This window comes from Labrus bergylta, chromosome 16 (genome assembly GCF_963930695.1).
Source record: "Labrus bergylta chromosome 16, fLabBer1.1, whole genome shotgun sequence".
Taxonomy (NCBI): Eukaryota; Metazoa; Chordata; class Actinopteri; order Labriformes; family Labridae; genus Labrus; species Labrus bergylta.
In genome coordinates this window covers 2,368,475-2,390,058 of record NC_089210.1, presented here as the reverse complement: position 1 = coordinate 2,390,058, position 21,584 = coordinate 2,368,475, and the positions used below count along the sequence as shown (strand labels likewise).

The 21,584-nt window shown below is 44.1% G+C and overlaps 1 protein-coding gene across 1 annotated transcript in view; it reads right to left on the bottom strand.

The window, feature by feature from the left end:
- The window catches only part of LOC110000940 (caskin-2), a gene marked incomplete in the record, with an annotated part of 54,709 nt that overhangs the window by 32,424 nt on the left and 701 nt on the right, over positions 1 to 21,584 (bottom strand). The window contains 1 exon segment of the mRNA XM_065965164.1: positions 18,546 to 18,962. Within this exon segment, the coding sequence (XP_065821236.1) occupies positions 18,546 to 18,639 (94 nt within the window).

Below are 21,584 nucleotides of genomic sequence, written 5' to 3'. Positions count from 1 at the left end.
AGCTAAAAGTTTAACGTCTGCTGCCACAAGAATGCACCGAGAGGACGAGGAGGAGGTTCTGCAGGAGTCTGCACATTTTGGACGGGTCTGATTCAGGCTGAAATGTTGTTAAAAAAGTCTACAAACTACAAAAAGAAACACCCGCTATGAGTATGAACTGTGTGATTATAACGTCTGCAGACCACGCCTTCTTTTTGTTTCTTTGGACAAAGCTGTAAACAGACGACAGCTCCTCTCCTCTCATTGTGGTGGAGTGTTGGAGGCCAAGCAGCAGCCAGCTCAGCACTAAATATATGTTTCTGTCATGAACGCTGGACGTCCCCCAAAACACTGCAGTTAGAAAAAGTTGCCTGAAACTCAGCAGCGGGCTCCACTTTAGATTCAGGCAGCAGATTACATCTCAGGGTCTAAATATAAAGAGAGCAGCAATGAAAAGACTGAAACACGCCTTCATCTGGTTATTAGAGGAAGACTGAAACCAGACACAACCTGACAACACATTCAGCTCACATGATGCTGCAGATACACATGGTCAAAAGTTAACGGACACCAAGATAATATTACTACTCATAGAGGGTTTAAACCGGCTCCCCTTCAGGTCCAGATACTGTCTTAAACTTCCAGTCAGACTCAGGCTCTCTGGTTCCAATCAAGACAAATCTCTGAGTTTTCAACTAATATTTATGTCCATTAAAGGCTTTCTATGTGATTTTTTGATCCAGCAGATGTCGCCCTTGAGCACCAGCATGAGACCAAAACAACTCGCGCTGCATTGTTGTGTTAGCATGCTAATGCTAGCGATCTTTATTATGCTGGTATCTTCACACTGCAGGTAAATTTACCTGAAATGAGCGTGATCTAGAAACACAGTTAAGCAGTGAGTACAGTATGTTATTCTTCTTTTCTCTAGTCCCTCAATTAAACAACTTTTATACTCGAGGGGAGGAGTCAGCCGGCCGTCCTGGCGATGTAAACAAAGTGAAGATAGGACTCTGAAAACTCTGAAAACATCACAGACAGTGGGACTCGGGTGTTACACCCATTGTAGACAGTCATGACTCACAGAGTTATTTTCAGAGGATATACTTGATTTATATTTAAGTGTTTTTTAAGTGTTTTTTTCTTACACATACCAAATATGGAAACTGTACTTTGCTCGAGTCGGACGTTTTTTGTGTCATATTGATGAAATGTGGAGCAACTTTGCTGTAATTAAAAAAGACGACAGACAATGAAAGTAGAGTAGAGTAGCATGCAATTCAGCCAGCATCATTGTTTTGTTAGCGCTAGCCACTTCTGATGATGAACACTGAAACACTGCCTGGTTGCTCGTCACAGCCGTCCTCTCCCATTTTCTTTCAAGAGGCCAAAACATGATCTAAAATCACACATAAGAGAAGTATTGAACTGGTTAATGTGAAAAGGTGTCATATAACTCTGATGTAAATCTGATGTAAAAGGGTCTTTGGTGCTTTGATTTAGCTGCAGCTCTCATCATTAAAGCTTTTGGTCCGGCCTTCACCGCCCCTCTCTCTCTCTCTCTCTGTTTTTTTTTCTGATAATCTCTTGTGCGGAGTCACGTAGATACGAGATAGTAGACGGTGTGTTTGATGCAGCAGGTTCTGTTTGAAGATTTGGGAGGGTCTCAGGGGGAAACATGGGCACCAATCAGGAGCAGTCTTCTCCTCTTCCCCCCTCCACCCCCGCCTTCCTCCTCCGTGGCCTTCTGAGAGCCTGGCACAGGAACACAGGAGGCGGTGGAAGTGTTTGTCCACAGCGGGAGCGGGACGTCTGCCTGTTATCTGCTGACTGAATGAGGCCGGGTGAACGTCAGCGCGGGCGCAGTGGAGACGAAGATGAGCTCGTGTCATGTCTTATCCAGGAGCAGGTTCGTCCCCTCGGTGTGTCCTCGAGCTGAGAGTCAGGTTTCTGCAGGGAGACAAGTAGTGCTCCAACAACCTCCCCCACCCCTCTCCCCTTCTCCTCCCATGAAGTCTGGAGACGAGGTTTTATCAGTTTACTCGCTGCAACTCTCAGATAAAGAAATAAGAAGTTTGTCTCACTGTTGGTTTCGATCGAATTACATGAAATGTCTTCACACACTCTTCAGGATCTGGTACTTTAACAAACTCCCTGAAGACTTATGGGTAAAGAAAAAGTCTGCAAGGTTACAACTGTTTCCCTCGAGTAGGCGGGGGTGAGCCGACGTGTGAACAGACGTCATTATGAAGCTGCTTCTCCTCTTTAATGCTCGCCCGCCTGTTCTTCTCCACACTTTGGTCGATACAGCAGCGATCCCCGCAGCGCTTTATAGTCAAGACAGCCGCTTTAACAACCATCGTAATAAAACAACAAGAACAACCTCCTGCGTCTCCATGTGAGATCCTCTGGATGATGTCAGACGCCCCGTTCAGATTACTGTTCTAACTGAAGGAATAGGAAGTAAATGAAGTACTTTTATGCAAAAAAAATTGCAAGCTTTCACCGAGAAACGTGTTGTAAAGTGTTTAATGTTTCATTGTGTGTGGTCACTTTGTTTCAAATGCAACTTTTCTCCGTTTTATCTCACCTTGTCATGCAGGTGTCAGCAATCAGAAATGTATCGTCAGCAATGTAACAGCATGCTGTCGTCTGTAGCTGCAAACTTAAGACAAACTACAGAGCGCTGTGTTTGCTGCAAAAACTGAAGATATAGCCCCTAAAAGCATGCACCTTCTCTGTGTTTCTCGTATCCTGGGAATACCGGTTGCTGTATTTTGTGTCACATCTAAATGTTTCAGTATGAAACAGTACATTTTGCTCCTATTATTTACATTTCCATCTATATCAAAAAGGAAATAATCTTCAGAAGAGGTAAAGAGGTAATAATGGATTTGAAGTGTCTAAATATGTAACTTCTGGTTGGTGTTTTTTGTTTTGGATTTAGAAAATTTCAAAAAAATCAGAGAATTGAAAAAGACCAAGCACTTTGAGTTTTCCTTTGTATCTTTCATCACAAGAAGTTCACTGATTTACACAAGTCTGACTACAAAGGTCAAGCTCCAGCCGCCGAGCAGACAAGCCAGCTAACACCTCGACTGTCTAATGTTCTGCAGGAAACACTGAACTGTTAATATTGTGTTATGATTTTTTCTTCACACACAGACAGAAACACAGACGAGACAGATCACCTGGCTGCTCTCTGACACTCTGAGGTGTGTTCCTCTCGAAATTAATCATCTCTCAGCTGTGAGCTCGTCCGGTGGGAACCCCGAGAGCTGTCAATGTAAAAACCTGGAGAACGTGTTTGCTTTGGACTCGCTCGGCGTATTAGACACCGTTACACAGAACATAAACTTTTTAGTGTCCTGCTGCTGCTGCTGCTGCTGATGAGTGTCAGGTTCAAGCTGCTCAACGGCAAATTTCTCTTCACAGATTTCAAATGTGAAATCAACAAAACTCTGCAATCTCAAAACAAATCTGCATTTCACCTGTGTTGAGTGAGGTAGATTTGTGCTCAATTGCCTCCCTGATAAATACATTTAGCATGTTTTCCTGGAAGATTTGTGCTTCTTGCATGGATCAAAATCTATCCTGATACATTCTGTCATTTTATTTTTGGGCATTTTGTGCCTTTAATGTAGAGATAGGACAGTGGAGAGAGTCGGGAATCAGGGAGAGAGAGAGAGTCGGAAATGACATGCGGGAAAGGAGCTACAGGTCGGACTCGAACCTGGGCCGCCCACTTGGAAGACCACAGCCTCCATACATGGGACGCGCACTCTAACCACTGAGCAACCAGCACCCCCCATTCTGTCATTTTTTTCCAGAGTTTAGCTAAAGAAAGTGGGAGTTTATTTATTGTTTATTTGTCACATGGTACTAAAATGTATCTCATTTCTGGACAGTTTGTCAAGTACGTTCATAAAACACAGGTTGAACGTAGTTATTTTAAGAGTTGTAAGAGTTGTCTTCCTCCAGTTTATTTCCTCCCGATTATAAAGAGTGAGTTTTAAAGTTGAACTAATCGAGTTCTCAGCTTCAGACTGAAACCTCAGACCGGAGACTTTATATTTCCACCTCAGAGGAACGAAGACGCACTCGATTTTTTCCTCCTTATTTTGAACAGATTTGTGATTGTGCTGTCGTTCACTGACACTGTAGAATTTGTTGTTTACATTCCTCCAGAGGCGGTAAAAGTGCTGGGTCATGTAGTTCAGAGACATCTGGAGGAGGACAGTGACGGAGGAGTGAGGCGGCTCTTATCGGCTCTGTTGCGTTTTGCGTGACGTCTGTGCTATCAGTTTGTTTTTTCTGACCTGCTGATAAAAAAGTGTCAGAAACAAAGCAGCAGGGAGGCACCGGGCTCTCACACTGCTCGGGAACAGGACAGATTCTTAGTTTGGTCAAAAATAGTGAAGGAAAGATGGCCGACAGGTTGCAGAACTGAGTAAATGACCAAATTTAAAATCAGTTTTTTCATGATACAAACAAGCGAGAAATTCCTGCTGAGGAGAGGAAACTGAAAATGTTTGGAATACTTTCATTATCTCCTCTTGAAGTGATAAGCCTAATGCCTTCTAAAGAGAAAACAAGACCAAAGGTGCAGAAAGACTGAAAGCATTTAGTTTCAAATGCGTGCATAGTCAATGCATCATCAGTACGTTTACATTATATGATAAAGGTATCTTACTCTCTGATCATTAAGGAAACATGCTATGTTGAAGTGCTGGCTTCTCTGACAACAATGCAGCAGCCAGTATGTCCTCCTTCTAACTTTAGATTCTGCTCCTGAATGCTCTGGATTTGTTTGGACCAGAGAAGGTAGGAGGTTTTATGACACACCCCCACACGGCCGTTTTGGACATCCCTCAGCTTGTCAGATATGAGAGCCGTTATCAGGTCAACAGGTGTTGCAGTGATGGAAGCGGTCAAGAGAAGTGGTTCAGATAGAAGTGATTGTACCCGACCTAAAAAGCCTCTGCATGTTTCTAATAAGCTCCACGAGCAGAAACGTGCTCAAACTAGGATCAATATTGGAGATGCTTTTGAAAAATGGAGAGAGGTTAGAACACAGAAAGGTTTACAGACCCATGCAGAGCTGGATAAACACTGAAGCTTCAGTGTCCACCACATGGTGACCTGTGTGAGCATCAACTCTAGAGGGTGGAAAGTTAGTATGCCGCTGCATAACAAAAACGTCCTTAGTGGACACAAAACAAGAATCGATTTTAACAGATAGCTTGAGTCTCTGCTCGTATCGGTCTGTCACTCGGTGTGTTTGTAGAATCCCTCGAGGTGGGTGGGGGAGTGGAGGGTGGATGCTCTCTCGCTCTGTGGAACAATAGTGGAGGAGAGGAAGTGAAGAAGGGGCCCCTGCTCTGCTCCGAGTCCTGAAAGCTTTGTTCCTGAGAGCTGCTCCACGCCTGGAGAGCCTGCGTCCACTCAACACAACACAACACAACCCCCACTCCCCGTCTTCCTCTGACACAGAGTCACGGCCAGGTTACAGCACGCACACACACACACACACACACACACACACACACACACACACACACACACACACACACACACACACACTCTCTCTTTCACAGAAAAACATACACTCTGGGACAAACACTCTCCATCTATTGGGGCATTGTTCCCGACATCTCAGCCCCTGGTCTGTTTATTCAACTTTCATGTCTTTAAAGTGACGCAAATAAGACTGACAGTCAATCACTCTGATCATCAATCTGAGTTTATCACTCCTCGCAGGCGGCGGCCTGTCGGCAGCAGCCGTCTCACTGCTACATTTATATTTTTTAATTTTTTTGTTAGCATAGCTTCCAAGCAATATGGCAGATATTAAGTTTTGATTCTGGGAGTGAGTTCCCACCCACTGATCTGTGATTGGTCTGTAGCTTCAGTGGTCGAAAATATGAGGAACTAGCGTTGAAGTTTCACCCCGCTAACCGCAACAGCTTCCAGAGACGCAAAATGAAGATTTTTGCGTCACTTGAAGCTCCTTTTCAGACTCAGAAATACAAAGATTTCCCATCTCAGGGGAAAATGAGGGCGGGATGCACGACCAGTCAAAAATACTACCAGGTTTCTAATGATACAAAGATTAATGCAAATGGGTGAAGTATCCCTTTAAGGAGTGATAGGATGATATCTCAAACCCCTCAGTCAGAGCCGACAGGTGGTCAGGACGGTGGTGGTGATGGAGCTGTGTGAGAGAGCAGAAAGTACTGGTGCAGGTCAGAGCTGGCGGTGAAAGAGGAGAGGAAGGAGAGAGCGGAAATCATGCAGCTTAAAAAGTCGCTAATTGGAAGAAGGTGTTGTCTGCTGATTGTTGATGATGACATGTCAGGTGTGAAATCAGAGCCTGAACGGGCTTTATGGTGCTTGTGTCTCTGTTTGTCTGCAGGTTCATTTTCTTACATTTATCTCACTACAGATTCTGTAGATGGTGCGATCCGGTCGGAGTAAACAGATCTTAACGAGGAGGCAGAGACCGCTCCTCCTCCCTCCCGTCTGTTGATCCAGCTGTAACCACTTCGTTCACACTCTGCTGATGGAGACCCGTCAGGCGGTCCAGAGAGGACACAGACGTCCTCATGAAGGCCGGGGCATAATGGAAGCTAATGGGACAGTTTACAATGTGGTGACAGAAGACGGTCGTGGACCGCCTCAGCTGTAAATAATCCGAAATGTGACAGCGGCTTGTTAATGAGACACTCGGCGTCCCGGAGGGCGGCGTGTTTAGACTCCGGGTGGGAAATACAACAAACCTCCGAGGGATTCTCCAGGAAGTCTAATCTGACAGCTCCTGATGGAACGAATGGATCCGACATGTTGACGTTATTTCAAATAGAAATTAATCTTTACATCAATCCTGCAGGTTTGAAACAGAGACTCAAAAATCAAAATCAAAGGGTGAGTTAATGAAAGGTACACACCCCTACTAGTTGGGATTTTGCAAACCATTCAAGGAATCCAGAAAACACTAAAGCTAAAGGAAATCTGAAACAGAAGAGAAAAAAGTCTAAAAAGTCTGTAGCATTCAAAAGCTGAAACGAGAAACTTTGAATAAAAAAAAAAAACTTTGGATGAAACTTTTATTCCTCAAACTGAACACCAAGTTCAACATCTGATTGTCTTGTTTCCTGTGAGGTGGCTCTGGGTGGAGTGTGTGTTTGTGTGTGTGATGATGAGTGTGTTTTCTGTTCCCATTCACGTTTGAACCTAAAACAAACAAAAAAAAAAAAAACGGCTCCGCTCTCGGCACATATTGTTCAGCGGGATGTGAGATCAGCTCCACCACACCCGTTCCACTCATAATGGAGCTTTTCCTCGAAGACAAACCTCCATCTTTCTGGACTGTCTGGACCTCAACCCCCAACCCCACCCCACCCCACCACCCCCTCCTGCAGCATGTGACCGGGCATGCCTGTTTGGCGGTCATCCTGGGTGTGTCAGAGCGAGCCTCCTCTTACAGTAACACAGATAAGATGACAGATTAACCGAGCACAGATCATGAACAACTTTCCTTTCTGATCCCTTCAGGAGGAGTGAAGGACGACAACTGAATCAGAAGCAAATTCAAATGATTCAGAGTTTGTTTTTAAGCAGAATAATGTGAACAAGCAGTGACTGAGATCAGTGAACCAGAATGGCCTCCTCACCACCGACCGTTCTGCATCACCACCAAAAGTAAACACTCCATTAACAGTCCATGTAGCACCAAAAAGCTAGCAGTGTGTCAACCTGCACACAGTGAGAGAGGAGGGACCAGTGATCTGTCAAAGTAAAATACCAGAACCGATCAGGTATCATCTAAATTGAGCATCAGCGACAACATCAGTTTGATTCCATCGTTTCCTTTTTGAGTGTCCAAACAGCGATGAGCGAGCGACCCATCGAGAAGCAGCACAACATGATGCACCATTTTTACCCCGACGCCCTGTTTCTATTTTACCTTTTCTGCTGTTTACAGAAAAAGACGAGAAACGAGGGAGATCGACAAGGTGCTGAGAGAGGAACATGTTCACAGTTTGTGTCGCTCAACACAACTTTTTAGTTTTTAGTTTTTTTTTTGCTTTTTTAAACCTCCTGATCCCTTCAAATCCTCCCGCCCGGGCGTGAGGGACACGTGTGAAAGAGGAGCTCTGGGGAGTGTCCAGGAAGGCCGTCCTGAAATTTTCGGTGGTGAAAGTGGACAATAATAAATCCACTTATTGTCAATAAATTGCTTCAGGATGATGATGACACCGGGGATTAGATCAGCTCAGAAAAAAACAAAGACAACTATTCTATGAAGTCATGTTACATCAAGTTCTTGATTTCCATGAAGTCTCTCAGGAGAGTGTCTGATTCAATCAAGATTAATGAAAAACAAAACAACTGTAAACACTTTTAGGAAACGTACAAGTGCACGACAAAAAAAAAGAGGTTTAACTTTGATTGATCAAACAAACTGCACTGTGACAAAAGCTAATATATAATTAAGGCCGCTCCGTCTGACGTCCCCTCTCTTCTTTTTCTCAGTGAGTCTGTTTGAAGTTTTCTTTAAAGCCTCGCTGGGAAAAGAGCAGCCAGAGTCTGCTGGCAGCGCTGCAACACACACCAGCACACACCAACACACGCCAGCACACACCAACACACACCAGCACACACCAACACACACCAACACACACCAACACACACCAACACACACCAACACACACCACTCTCTCCTTCTTTTTTTTCCCCCCTCTTTGTCATCGGCTGCTAACTTCAGGAAACTCTCTGCACGCCGGAGTCAAATTCCGGCCTCAGAAAAAAAAAAAGGGGGCTCGAAGGTGCTGCGACGGGGTCCACACATACCGACACCATGACATCACCGCCTCCATTCTCCACTCTGCATTCACGCTGCTGCAGCCGGGACAATGGCTGGCACAGAGACAGCTCGGGGGGGATTTTTTTAAGGGAAGAAAATAAGCGAAAAACTTGGAGCAGCTCGGGTGCACACAGCTGTGAGTGGGACGTCACGCTGAGTATCAAACTGCAGACGTCCTAAAGCTCTCTGTGAGGGTTTTTTAAAAAAGAGTCCTGAGAGAAGCAGACCTGGAGAGAAAGATACTTTTCTGTACGCACCAGCCAAGTTTTTCAGAGAAGAAAATAACTCCATCTTTAGCAGCTTACCACAATTCTGACCTAAATTAGGGCTCTCTAAAATTCCTCTCATGCTCAGCGGTGGGAATGTTCTTCAGACACAAAATCAGAACTTATAATAAGTCAGAGAAAAGACGCACTGCCAAGAAGATGAGAAATCTGTCCAGAAAAACATGGCCTCCTTTATCCTGAGAGACACTGCTGCTGAGATCCGACATAAACGTTACAACACAGATCTGAACCATAGAGACAAAACAACGTTATTAACATCAGGGCTGCATATTTCCTCATTAGTGCAATTTCTGCACCTCAATTAACACAGGGAAAAAATATTGTACATGCATTGTATTTTGCTATCTATACAAACAAATAAATATACGTTTAGCTGTTCCTCTAAGTATGAGCTGTATCAAAAAACAAAGTTAAGGACAAACATAGAGAACAGGTGTATTTCAGTAAAAGGGGTAAATTTGTGGAATACATGGAATTAAGAATGTGTAGTTCACTTTCCAGATTAAAATTGTTGTTTAAAAAAAAAAGGTGTTTAACAAATATTTATTGATTGATTATTTTTTGTGAGTGTGACTTCTGTTTTGTTTTTTGTTTGTTTCATTTGTTTTGAAAGAAATTCTTGGAACAAATTTTGTTCTGATATGTTTTGTTTTGTTGTAACCAAACTAGTCGTGTCTTAAATAATGAGATTTGTATTACGGGTAGGTGTAATAAGCTAAAGCTTCAGCCTACACCTTTTCGATCAAAATGTTTTTTTTTTCTTGTCTTTTCATGAATGCACATGCCTTTTTGTTCGAGCATTTTTGCGCATTTCCTGGTGGAGAACTTTGTATGTTGACCGAAATAAATTACTACTACTACTAATGTGAAAAGATGACCTATCAGTCAGAGCCCTGGGGATGTTTGCAGAGTTTTTCACAACAGGTTTCCAAGCAGATAAAGTGTCGATAAAACCCTAGCATGATTTCGAAAGTAGCATTCCCCTCAGTGCTCCGTCTGCACCCCGCCCCTCCCCTCTGTGCTCCCTCTAAAGCCACGCCCCCTCACTCACATGCACGAGCACCTTTACTCCAGCAACAGACCTCAGCTCATGCTTTGAGTGTGAGCTAGAGCACGCCATGGGGTAGAGAGCGAGCAGGGAGACAGGGAGGTGTCTGATTGGTTCATCAGATTGGTACCTCGTGGCAGACATTGGTTGAAGTTTTTACATTCTTACAAACTGATACAGATGATGGATTTTTTTTTTTTTTCAGAGAACATGAGTTATTAACTTCTGTCTGGACCTAAAGATGATTTCAACCAAAACTTTAAAAAGTGGATCTGGAGGAAATGACCAACCCTGCCTTTAGGTGATGCTATTGGGGCACCGTATAGCCTGGTGGTTATGATGCATGCCCCATGTACAGAGGCAGTAGTCGAGGGTTCAAGTCTCTCTTCAGCTGCCCTCTCTAATGAAAGGCAAAAACATAACCTTTAAAAGTGATGCTGGTGATTTCTTTTGTTTGCATGTATCGAGACACATCAAACTTACAAACACATCAGGGTCACAGCCTGAATCAAGTATCAATACAAATATTAAAAAAGGCATCGTCAGCCCTCAGGTGATTCCCACATGGCCTGTATGAAGCGCACAGGACAGACGAGAGTTCAGGAGTTTATTGTTCAATCTCTGGCAAAGTCGAGTGTGTTTGAATGTTGTTGATAAACCCCAAAGTCAGAGCCAGCAGACAGACTCTGTTGTGGTTATGCAGCGACCTCAGAGAGGCGTCACTCCCAGTGTTTATGGTCTGAAAACCTGACAGGATGCACTCATTGTCGTTTCATACAATCATCACGTGTTGGAGTCATGGGACGTCCGAGCTGTGCACATAAAAAAAAAAAAAAAGAAAAAGAAAGAAAGGCTTGAGAAAAACCTCCCCATCATGAGAGCTGAGTGCAGAACCCTCGGTTACATAACTCACCGAAGAAAAAGAAAAACACCAGCAGCCTTTTACTCTGCTGCACACCGCACCACACACACACACACACACGCACACACACACACAATACACACAGGACAGAGCCTCCAACTACATTCATTACCGTCTTGTTTTCATTTCAAAGCAACTATAAAAAGTAAAAAAGGAGGCGGCTGTGAGCGCGCTCAGAGGCAGGTTATACTGGAAGGGAGCGATCTAATTATAAACAGAGAACGTGTGTTTGTAAGGAGGAGAAACAACGAGCGACACGAGAGCAAGCGGTTCAGCAGCAGTTCAGTAGACGTCCCACAGGCGCTGACAACCTGTGAGGGTTAACTAGTTTAACTGAAAACCAGGACCTGAACTGTTGAGTTAATTAGAGCAAAACTCTCAAGAGGGAAAGCAGCACTTCTGCTCCATGCAGGCCGCCGTTTAAGTCCTACTTTCTAGTTTATCTTCCTTTAAAGGGAGACTTCACCTGTTGAAACATGAATCTGTTTTGACATTGGGTCATATATGAAGTAGAAATATGAAATACATTTTAAAGTTGGAGCCTTCTTGGCCGTGAAAAGACAGAAAGTGTCTTTTTGGCTCATGTGGAAAGACACCAAATCCCAGAATGCACAGCACCGCAGGCCACTCAGGCTAAGGAATCAGAATCAGAAGTACTTTATTAATCCCAGAGGGGAAATTTGATCGCCGGCTAGCAGTGGCCAGCGGCTAGCGGCGGCCAGCCAAGACACAAGACCGGCCTGTCGGCAGCAGCCGTCTCGTCGCTATATTTATATTTTTTCTCCATTATCAGCTTTCTCCATAGAGCCTGTTGGCATAGCTTCCAAACAATATGGCTGACATTAAATTTGGATTCTGGGAGTGAGTTCCCACCCACTGATCTGTGATTGGTCTGTAGCTTTAGTGGTTAAAAACATGAGGAACTAGCGTTGTAGTTTCACCCCACTAACAGCAACAGCTTCCAGTGATGCAAAAATCGTCATTTTGCGTCACTGGAAGCTCCTTTACAGGCTCAGAAATACAAAGATTTCCCATCTCAAGGGAAAATGAGGGCAGGATGCACGACCATTCAAAAATACTACCAGGTTTCTAATGATACAAAGATTAATGCAAATGGGTGAAGTATCCCTTTAAGTGAGGTCTGGTTAAGTCTGAGTTAAACTAACTGCAGACCCTACAGAGTGCTTTCTTTAAATCTTAAGTCCTTGTTGTTTTCTCTTCCTCCTCAGAGTCAGGACAGAACCCCAGACATTCAGGGCTCCTGAGGGACCCCTCTGCAGCAAACACAGGAGCTTTGTTTCCCTGCTCAGGAGGTATGCCCGGCCTGCTTTAAAGGCCTATAGGCATCCTGTGTATTTAGTGGACTAATTAAACATTTAACACACCAACAGCAGAGTTGACAGGCAAACACTATCCGCTCAAACACAGAGGCAGAATTTCACGGACCGTCTGAAAGGTTTTTTTTTTTTTTTTTTAAATGTTCTCCTGAATCTAGGCCGAGTCTGCAGGCGAGTGGAAACTTCCCTCCTTGTTATCCCGTCGCTTTATAGCTTTATGTTTTGGAGATGAGGGGTGGAAGTAGAGCAGGCAAGAGTCCCACTGAACTCCTGCAACACTCACAGTGAGAAGCGACCGACCGGCTGAACAAACGCTCTCCTGTGTTTGACCCTTTTTTTCCCTCAGAGCAGAGAACATGATTTGAGAAAGAGTCGTCCTGTTTCTGAGTTTTTCTGCAGAGTGAGAGTGTGAAAGTCCTAATATGTTCAAATTACATCCAGGCATGTCAAGTGACTCAGATTTTCCCCTTTTGTCAGCAGGGAAAAGCAGAATATGACAACGAGCAGAGAGCAGAGAGCAGAGAGCGAGGTTTGCACAATAAACGCTGCAGTAAATGGCTTTTTCTGGAGGAAGACGAGTTTGTGAATCTGGGTCAGCGTTCATTAAGCAACTCGAGGAAGAAAAATCACTCCAAACCCCGTCCAAAATCTCAGCGATGCATTTTTTAAAATAAAGTCTGAGAAGCACTTTTTTTCTCCACCTGAGAGATGAGTTCATGATCAAGAAGCTGCAGCAGCATGAGAAGCTTTCATTAGAAAAGATCATATTTGTAATTAATCGAATTTTGATGACTGAGCCTCCTCTCACAATCTCACTCTTTCTGTAATTCAGAGACTGGATGAATCATTTTGTTGATATCAGGTTAGAAAATCATCAAAATGCCAAATAAGCTGTCAACAACATGACGTCTCAAAATGTGTTGTGCTACCATAAGGAATCGAGGAGATGTGTTTTGTCGTGACAGCGGCCGTGACAGACACAAAATTGTTTATCGTTGCCACGGTAACACCAGATGTTACGTCAAAAACAGCTGCATAATGAAGCAGAACTTGCCGCTGGAAGCTGCCGTACCGCTGCTGTGATTAAAACTTCACATAAATGATACTTGGATAATGGAGACCTTTTCATGCAGTCATGTGATCTGCTTTAAAATGTTTACTTTTCTTATGGAAAAAAAAGTTTTCCACGTGAATAACCGTAAACTTCCTGTGGCACCTGTCCATATAAATGGCAATTAGAATATAATTTGGAGTGCTGTCCTTATCGTTTTTCTTATTCAAATTTTTTTGGGATTCGGCACCCAGTCGTTTTTATTGAAAGTGAGTTGAGCGTGTTTTTTTGTCTCTAATTAACCTGTCCAAATAAAACCTACTCATAACAAGGTGATGCTACTTTCATATTTTGAGTTTCACCATCATCAGGACGGGTTTCATTCTGAACTTTAACGTCTGTGGGATTAAAAAAGATGTTCCAGGACAAGAGGGGAAAGCTTTCTGAGGTGATCAGGATCCCACAGGGGTGAAACTGTGTGAAAAAAGTCCAGAAGAAGACGCCCGCTCTGCCAGCAGCGCTCAGAAAAAAGCAGGATTTTGTGGAGCACGATTGGCTGAGTCGAGTTTGAACCCAAAGTCATGAATAAAACATGGCAGAGAATCCGGTCCAGAGAGGAGGAGACGGCAGACATCCAGAGTGGGGTGTTTAGTCTCCCCTCCCCCCCCCCCCCCTCCACCCCTTCGACACGCCGCTCACCGTTTTTTTTTGTTTCATTCTCAACGGCCGGCTTTTCATAGAGAGAGACGACAGGTTTACGAGGGCTCGTATATAATGGGACACTGATGAGCTTCAGAAGAAGACATGGCTCCTCCGGGGTCAATAATAACACCTCCTTTTGTTAGAGGAGACAGATGGAGATGTTCCAGGCTAAAGAGGCTTTTATCTGCTTTGGTTGGAGGTAGAAATGTCTCCGTCAGATTAGAATATAAACACTTAAACATTAAGCAGAGGAGGAGGATTACAGCTTTAAAGGGATTTATTATCTTGTGATAGTCAGGTATACCTCAGAGTTAATCATCTCTTTATTATTTAAATCACTTGATGCAAAGTTAAAGGAAAGCTTCAGTGTTTATCCAGCTCTGCATGGGTCTGTAAACCTTTCTGTGTTCTAACCTCTCTCCATTTTTCAAAAGCATCTCCAATATTGATCCTAGTTTGAGCACGTTTCTGCTCGTGGAGCTTATTAGAAACATGCAGAGGCTTTTTAGGTCGGGTACAATCACTTCTATCTGAACCACTTCTCTTGACCGCTTCCATCGCTGCAACACCTGTTGACCTGATAACTGCTCTCATATCTGACAAACTGAGGGATGTCCAAAACGGCTGTGTGTGGGGGGCGCCTTAAAACTGCCTACCTTCTCTGGTCCAAACAAATCCAGAGCATTCAGGAGCAGAATCTAAAGTTAGAAGGAGGACATACTGGCTGCTCTAAAAATGTTGCATTAATATTTGTCTCTACTTTTGTGACAATAAAAAAAACTTTCTGGGAAATTCCACAGACAGTTTTGGTCCGTCTGTTGCTTTACAAAGTCCTAAAACCAGCTCTCCCATCTCTCCCAGCGTTCACTCCTCCTCTGAAAGAATGCTTTAGAGCTAAATTGAGGTTATGAGATTAGTCCATTAAGTCCTAATTCAACAGAGCAGAGGAGTCGCAGTGTGCTGACTGTAAACAGCAGAGCTATGAGAATGGGATGCCACAGCATCTGATACACAAACCTGGACCCCCCCCCCCCCCCACACACACACACACACACACACACACCCCCGACCCCTCCTATCCAAATGCTATAATTCCTCTTAATCCTGACTGGGCACCATCTGGGAGCTCCTTGTGATTTGGGTGATAGCTGCTGGGGGGAGACACTGAACGCACCAGATGTCAGGAGGACAGTTAGAGTCAAACGTCCTCTAAAAAAAATCAGATTAAATGTCCCAAATTAAAAATAAAACCAAACAGATGATGCTGATATTTAACGAGCTTTAAAAATGAGGACCTGCCCGTGCTCCTTTGAGAGAACACACACAGCAGAGGGCCGATCATTTCAAAGTGCCGGCTGTAACAATGGGGGGAAAAGGGCGATCGAGTAACGTGCGAGGTGATGGATCGGGCGTGTTGAGGTGGAGAACAAAGGGTGGGGGTCATGTGACAGTCTGCAGGAAGTCCCCGAGGGAGCAGGGCGACCCGTCAGCTGGCAGAGGAGACATCTACACCCTGATCTGGATCCAGGTCTACACCGGCTGCCGCTGACACTGAGATGAAGCTGCATTCAGATCAGGGTCGTCCCCATACCAGAACTTTTAAACTTCAATATGATACGAGTACAAACGATGCTGATACTGATACGAAGTCCTGGGCTTCTAATATTACAGAATTTCTTGTTTTCAATTTAAAAGAAACTGCAGCAAAACTCCTACACACCGTCTGACTTGCACAAACATGTCGGGAGCGTTTCACTACCAAAACTTTGACAACATATTTGCACAATTTAGACATTGCCCCCTCAGTTTTGGTTAAAAAATGTCTGAAGATCTGAAATTAAGGTACAGAGGTGCCATTTCTTTCTCTCTTCTCAGAAAGTTAGGACTCGCTAACTGACATCTGTTATGACAGGCTGATGTGTCCTTGCTCCTCACTTTAAAACCAAAGATGTCCACCATCTTTAAAACCATCATAAAGCTCCGATATCAGCTGAGCAGGAAAATCTATGAAATATCCTCTCTCTCAAACAAACATGATCCTGCTCTCTTCATAGAAGGATAAACTGCGGGACTGAATTATCTTCTCGGCCCGATCTTTAAGTCTTACTCTCACATTTTGTGTGTGCTCTTCTGTTACCCAATAAGAATCTTCTTCTTCTGATAACAGAAAGCTGCATTTTTAAGACGAATCCTGGGGTTGTATGCTGCCAAAGTCTGACTCTGTCACACCCAAACTTCAGCCTGTTTTCATGCTCCATCATGCTGCTGCAAACAATTATGATTTGTGTGTTTCAACATCCACAGTGTCTTCATCTAACAGCCCGATGCATTTAGAGCGAAGCTGCAGCACGTTAAGGAGGAGAAGCTGCACATATTACGTTTAATAAGTGACTTTGACTTTTAGTGCCTTCCTCAGTGTGAACGTCAGAGATCACAGCCTCCAACATCCCGTCCATGTTCGGTAAACAGCCTGCGTCTTCACCTCCTGACCCTCTCTTACTTCTCCTGCAGATATCAGAGGTCACTGTTCAAGCTGCATGTTATGTTTGGATGTCACAGAGTCATGTGAGAGGTTATCCGCCCGATACAAACTGACCTCCTGCTGGCCCCCGGGGGCCTCAGAGGAGCCCCCTTTTCTCAGGCGGAGAGGCATCAACGTCCGTCAAGAGAGAAAGGAGCGGGTCAAAAAATGTTCCTCCATGCAAGTTTTATACTTCAATCAGATCTTGGTGTCTATTAAAAGTTTTTAATGGACATTTGAAGGTGTGTGTGTTCTGGAGGAGTAACTGCCTGAGTCACGTCTGAACTGACTGATATCAACGTTTGTTTGTTACGGCAGCAGGAGACAAAACTCAGCAAAAAAAAGCTTGTTTGAGCAAGTCGACGCCTCCACAGCCTCTGAGGAGGAAACCTGCAGCAGATCAGCGACAAAACAAGAGCTGCTGTCCCTTCAGTCTGCAGAGATAACCAGCTGATAGAACGACAACAACGCAAACATAATACAGTACGAGACAGCTGCTCATTAAGAGCAAACACATGCAAAAGGTTTACACGTTTGTGTACAAAGGTTATGATTCCACACAGACAAACAGACAATCAGTGAAGACATGAGGACAGGTGAAAGACGTCTGCAACCGACAACAATTTGGCAAAACTTCAGCCAACCAATCAGCTGAAGAAGAACAAATCCAGAAGTCTGGATTTTCAACTTGACAGACTTGAAATAAACAAAACAGAATAATGGATCCGCCTGAGGGGAAAAGAATAGCACATGATTAACGCCACTGAACAAAGGTAATGCGTTCATTTGGGACTTTAATTATACCTGGATTAACGCTGACAGCTTTAGTATTTTAATCCCATTTATACACATTCACACCCAGCTGACTACGCAACACATCTGAGGTTCGGTGTTTTCTTCCAGAGTCCTGCACAAGCCTTTTTGTTTCATTCTTCAAGATCCCTGTGCAGACTCTAAACCATCACCTTGGCTGCTGTTTCCAACTTATCGACCAAACATGGTGTCACTCAAGCCTTGGTTGGACCCTCCCCTCGCCTCCCTGTCAGTGCTCATTCAATTCAATTCAAACAACTTTATTAATCCCTCTTGGGGCAATTGGTGTGGAGCCGCTCGTACACATGAGATAGAAACACGAGCAAAGACAAGTTGACGTACAAGCAACAGATTAGTCTACACATGAGTTAAAACATGGATAAAGGAGACACTGATATTGGACAGACTGATTAAAAGTCAGCCAGACTGAAGACTGAAGACGAAATGAAAACACACTAGAGTGATCATTCAAACAAAAGAATAAATAAAAGAAAAAAGAAGATATGTGGCGCCAAAAGATAAAATCGTTAAGGAGCATTCAGATATCTGATCGTAGAGGGGATGAACGATTTAGAGTAGCGGTTAGTTTTACAGGCAGGTAACCAACTGTCAACTAACCAACTCATCTAATCAGCCCACCTTTGCAGGCGCCTCATTGGCTGCTTGATAACGCGATGCTTCTTGAAGACCCTGATGAAGGCCACAAGCCAAAAACGTGTTGTTCTAATAAAGCTGATAAAGTTTTAATCTTCATACTACAAAGTGATGCAGGAGCTTTTCTCTCTTCCTGCACCTTGGTAGTTGGGGAAGTTCAGGAAAAATAGAGAAGACCTGTACATTGTGTTTTATTTTGAAAATTGACCGGACGCTCTGTGCATTACATTGTCTGACTTCCTGTCCGTGCTGATCTATTCTCTATTCTGTTTTTGTTGATGCATGAATGAGTAAGCTGCATTGTGTTAAAGCATGTTTGCAGATTGGTTTTTCAGAATAAAAGCCTCTGGATGAGTGGTACTCACTGTTCCTGTTGTTCTTCAGTTTGGACAGCAGCTTCTGAGTGGACTGCAGGTCTCCGCTCTTCACCGCCTGCAGCAGGTCCTGCTCCTTCCCCATGCTCCTTTCCTTACTCGCGTTTCAACCAGCTTTTATTCCAAAAATCTCCCGCTGCAGCCTCCTCAGTCAGAGCCCCCTCATGCTGAGCGCCGGAGACATGGACCCCCACCCGTGTCCCAGGTGAGACTCCCCCTCTGACGCCCTGCTAACAGCCAGGAAACAGCCGCACACCCTGTGATGTTTCCTCCGAGGCTGCAGAGATGGAAAAAAAACTGCTCCGCCGCTTAATTTCCTGCTCAGACTTTATTTAAGGAGAGATGATATTTCCAGGGTCAGGACGCTGATGGAGCTACTGTTTGAGGACGAGGAGGAGGGGGAGGTGACTGAAAAGAAACGAGAAAACCAGATCAGTTCGATGAGAGAACAGCAACTCTCCAGTGTGTGCTCAGAGGAAACTGAAGGTGTCGGGTCAGAAAAAGGAGGAGAGGCTGAGAGTGTCGGATAACTTCCAGTCGAAACAAAAACAGGACGACGTGAAACCAAAACATGCACGAACGGTCCGAGTTCAATCTCATTTAATGAGCCACTAAATCCACTTTGTATCCACTAATCGGATCCTTATCCTTTAAATTCCTAAACGAATCCAATTAAAAGTTAAGACGGTTAAAAGAGGGAAGCTTTTTGAACATATTTTAGGCTCTAAATGACTCATAGATATGAAGATTTAAGAATTCAAATCAATTTCTTCAGGCAGCTACGAGAGAAACTATAACGACTGCAATGTAATCGTTTGGCGTCAGTATATCAGTAAGTGTATTCGATGTACTCTTTGTGCCACTGATGAGCTTAGAAATGTTTTCTAATTGTCTGAGAGCATTACACAAAGGATTCCTACAGAGATAGGCGATCATGTCGAAGAATAAGATGCTTTCTTTAAAACCAGAAACAGCTGTTACATCGCTCGCTTTAAACCCACCAGACCCCATTGACAAAAACAGTGATTTAACCATCAGTCTGTTTCACCAGCAGCTCCTGTGTTCAAACTTCTACTTCTCTTTGCTTTAACTTCTGATTTAAATTGTGTTTGTAGTTAACCTTAAGTTTCACCAGAACCCTCACACACTTTCCTATCTCTCTCTCCTCGTTTCAGATTCTCCTGCTGACATCTGGAGTTACCCAACATCCTCCTTGATGCATGTCTTCATGTATGTTTTACATTTTACATGTATGTGTCGTATTCTGTGAGTCTCTGTCGGTCTGCACATGACGTCTATGTCCTGCCTGTCAGACGGATCTATCTGCTGCTGAGGGTCTACCTGAGGTCCCCGACTTACCGCTCCTTTATTTCCCTTATTTAAAAAAAGGATTTTGTCATTATTTCTTTCCTTTTCCAGATTGATTATAAAAAGGACAATTTTGTGATTTTGGGGGACACAAATGAAGATTGACGTTTTTTTTTTATTTATTTTGAGGCTTTTTTGTGCCTTTATTAGAGAGATGGGACAGTGGCTAGAGTCAGAAATCAGGGAGAAAGAGAGTAGGGAATGACATGTGGGGAAAGGAGCCACAGGTCGGAATCAAACCTGGGCCGCCCGCTTGGAGAACTACAGCCTCCATACATGGGGCGCGCGCTCAAACCACTGCGTCACCAACGCCCCGACCCGGCCTACACTATGTCTGCCAACAATCCAACATGAAACCGTTGCTGGTTGGATTAACGTCCCTGTGTGTTTTATTCCGTCTGATGTGACAGCTTCAAAAACAAACAGCACCGTGTGAACGGAGGTTTGCACACACCTGTTACCTCTCACAGGTGAGGTGAGGGCAGGGCGACCACAGACACCGTGTGCAAACCTGCTGTGAGCTCAGAGGTCGCTTTAATTACAGCTCACTAACCCGTCAAACACAAACAGCTCATGAGGGATCCACTTGCGGGTTTCCACTGCTGTGTAAACACTCACAGCAGTGGGCACCATGTGAGCAGCAGGACTTTACACCAAATTTCAATGATTTGCTCCCTTTTTTTTTTTTGATTCAAAGCAGAATAAAATAATCGCCACGTTCAGTCTCAGCCCTGTGAGGCCTTAAATGGACTGGTCTGGCTCGGCTGCTCCCCTCAGGGCTCTGGGATAGAGAGTCTTTGGCTGGGCATCGACTTTAAATTGCAACTTGAGAGCGGCTACTTAAACTCTTCCAGCCCAGTGGCCATGCAGGGTCAGCTTGCAGATAAACGGAGGGAGAAGTTAAGTCCCGTCTCTGCTCCAGTGTCCTGCAGATAACAGGACAGAGGAGACCCCTCTGCATGGAGACCTGTTACAGCTGCAGCACCTGGCCTTGAAAAGAGAAAAGAGAAAAGAGGGGGTTTTGCAGAGAGTCCAGATAGAGAGGTCTGCACTGCTTTTCCTGCTTGGAGCATTACATAAGCATGCAGCCAAGAGAGGAGCACACAGGGCCTAAGCAGAGCTGTCAGTCCCATTTACACCGATCACGTCTCCCTCTTTTCCTCCACCTCCCTCGGGGCGTTTTGTATCCTCACTGCATTCACGACAAGAGGAACAATAACTCTTACATTTTCACTCTGACACAGCAGGGGACTCCGAGGCTCTGTGAAGTGGTCCCAAGTGAACATGAATAAGTCAGTTTATGGCCCACAAACAAGAACCACTTGACAGTTATTGCTTTGAAGTAAAGTTAGGGATGGTGCATGATGAAGTGTTTTACCAGTCTTGCAAACACTGATTGTGAGGATGTTTTACCAGCCAGACTATAAAAGTCTGCAAAAAAGTTCTCGATCTGCTTCAAAAAGGTTCATTTTCTTTGATTTTTGGATCTTCTCAAGACGGACTCCGTTAAACAATTCGCTAATTATACTTCAATTTGCTCAGTTATCAAATATAACACATTCATAGAGTGAGATTTCATGCTTTCCATGAATTTCGAGGATTTTGTCTCCAATTCGGGAGTACTTACAGCATTTTAAAGTTCCTAATAAACCTGTCACACGG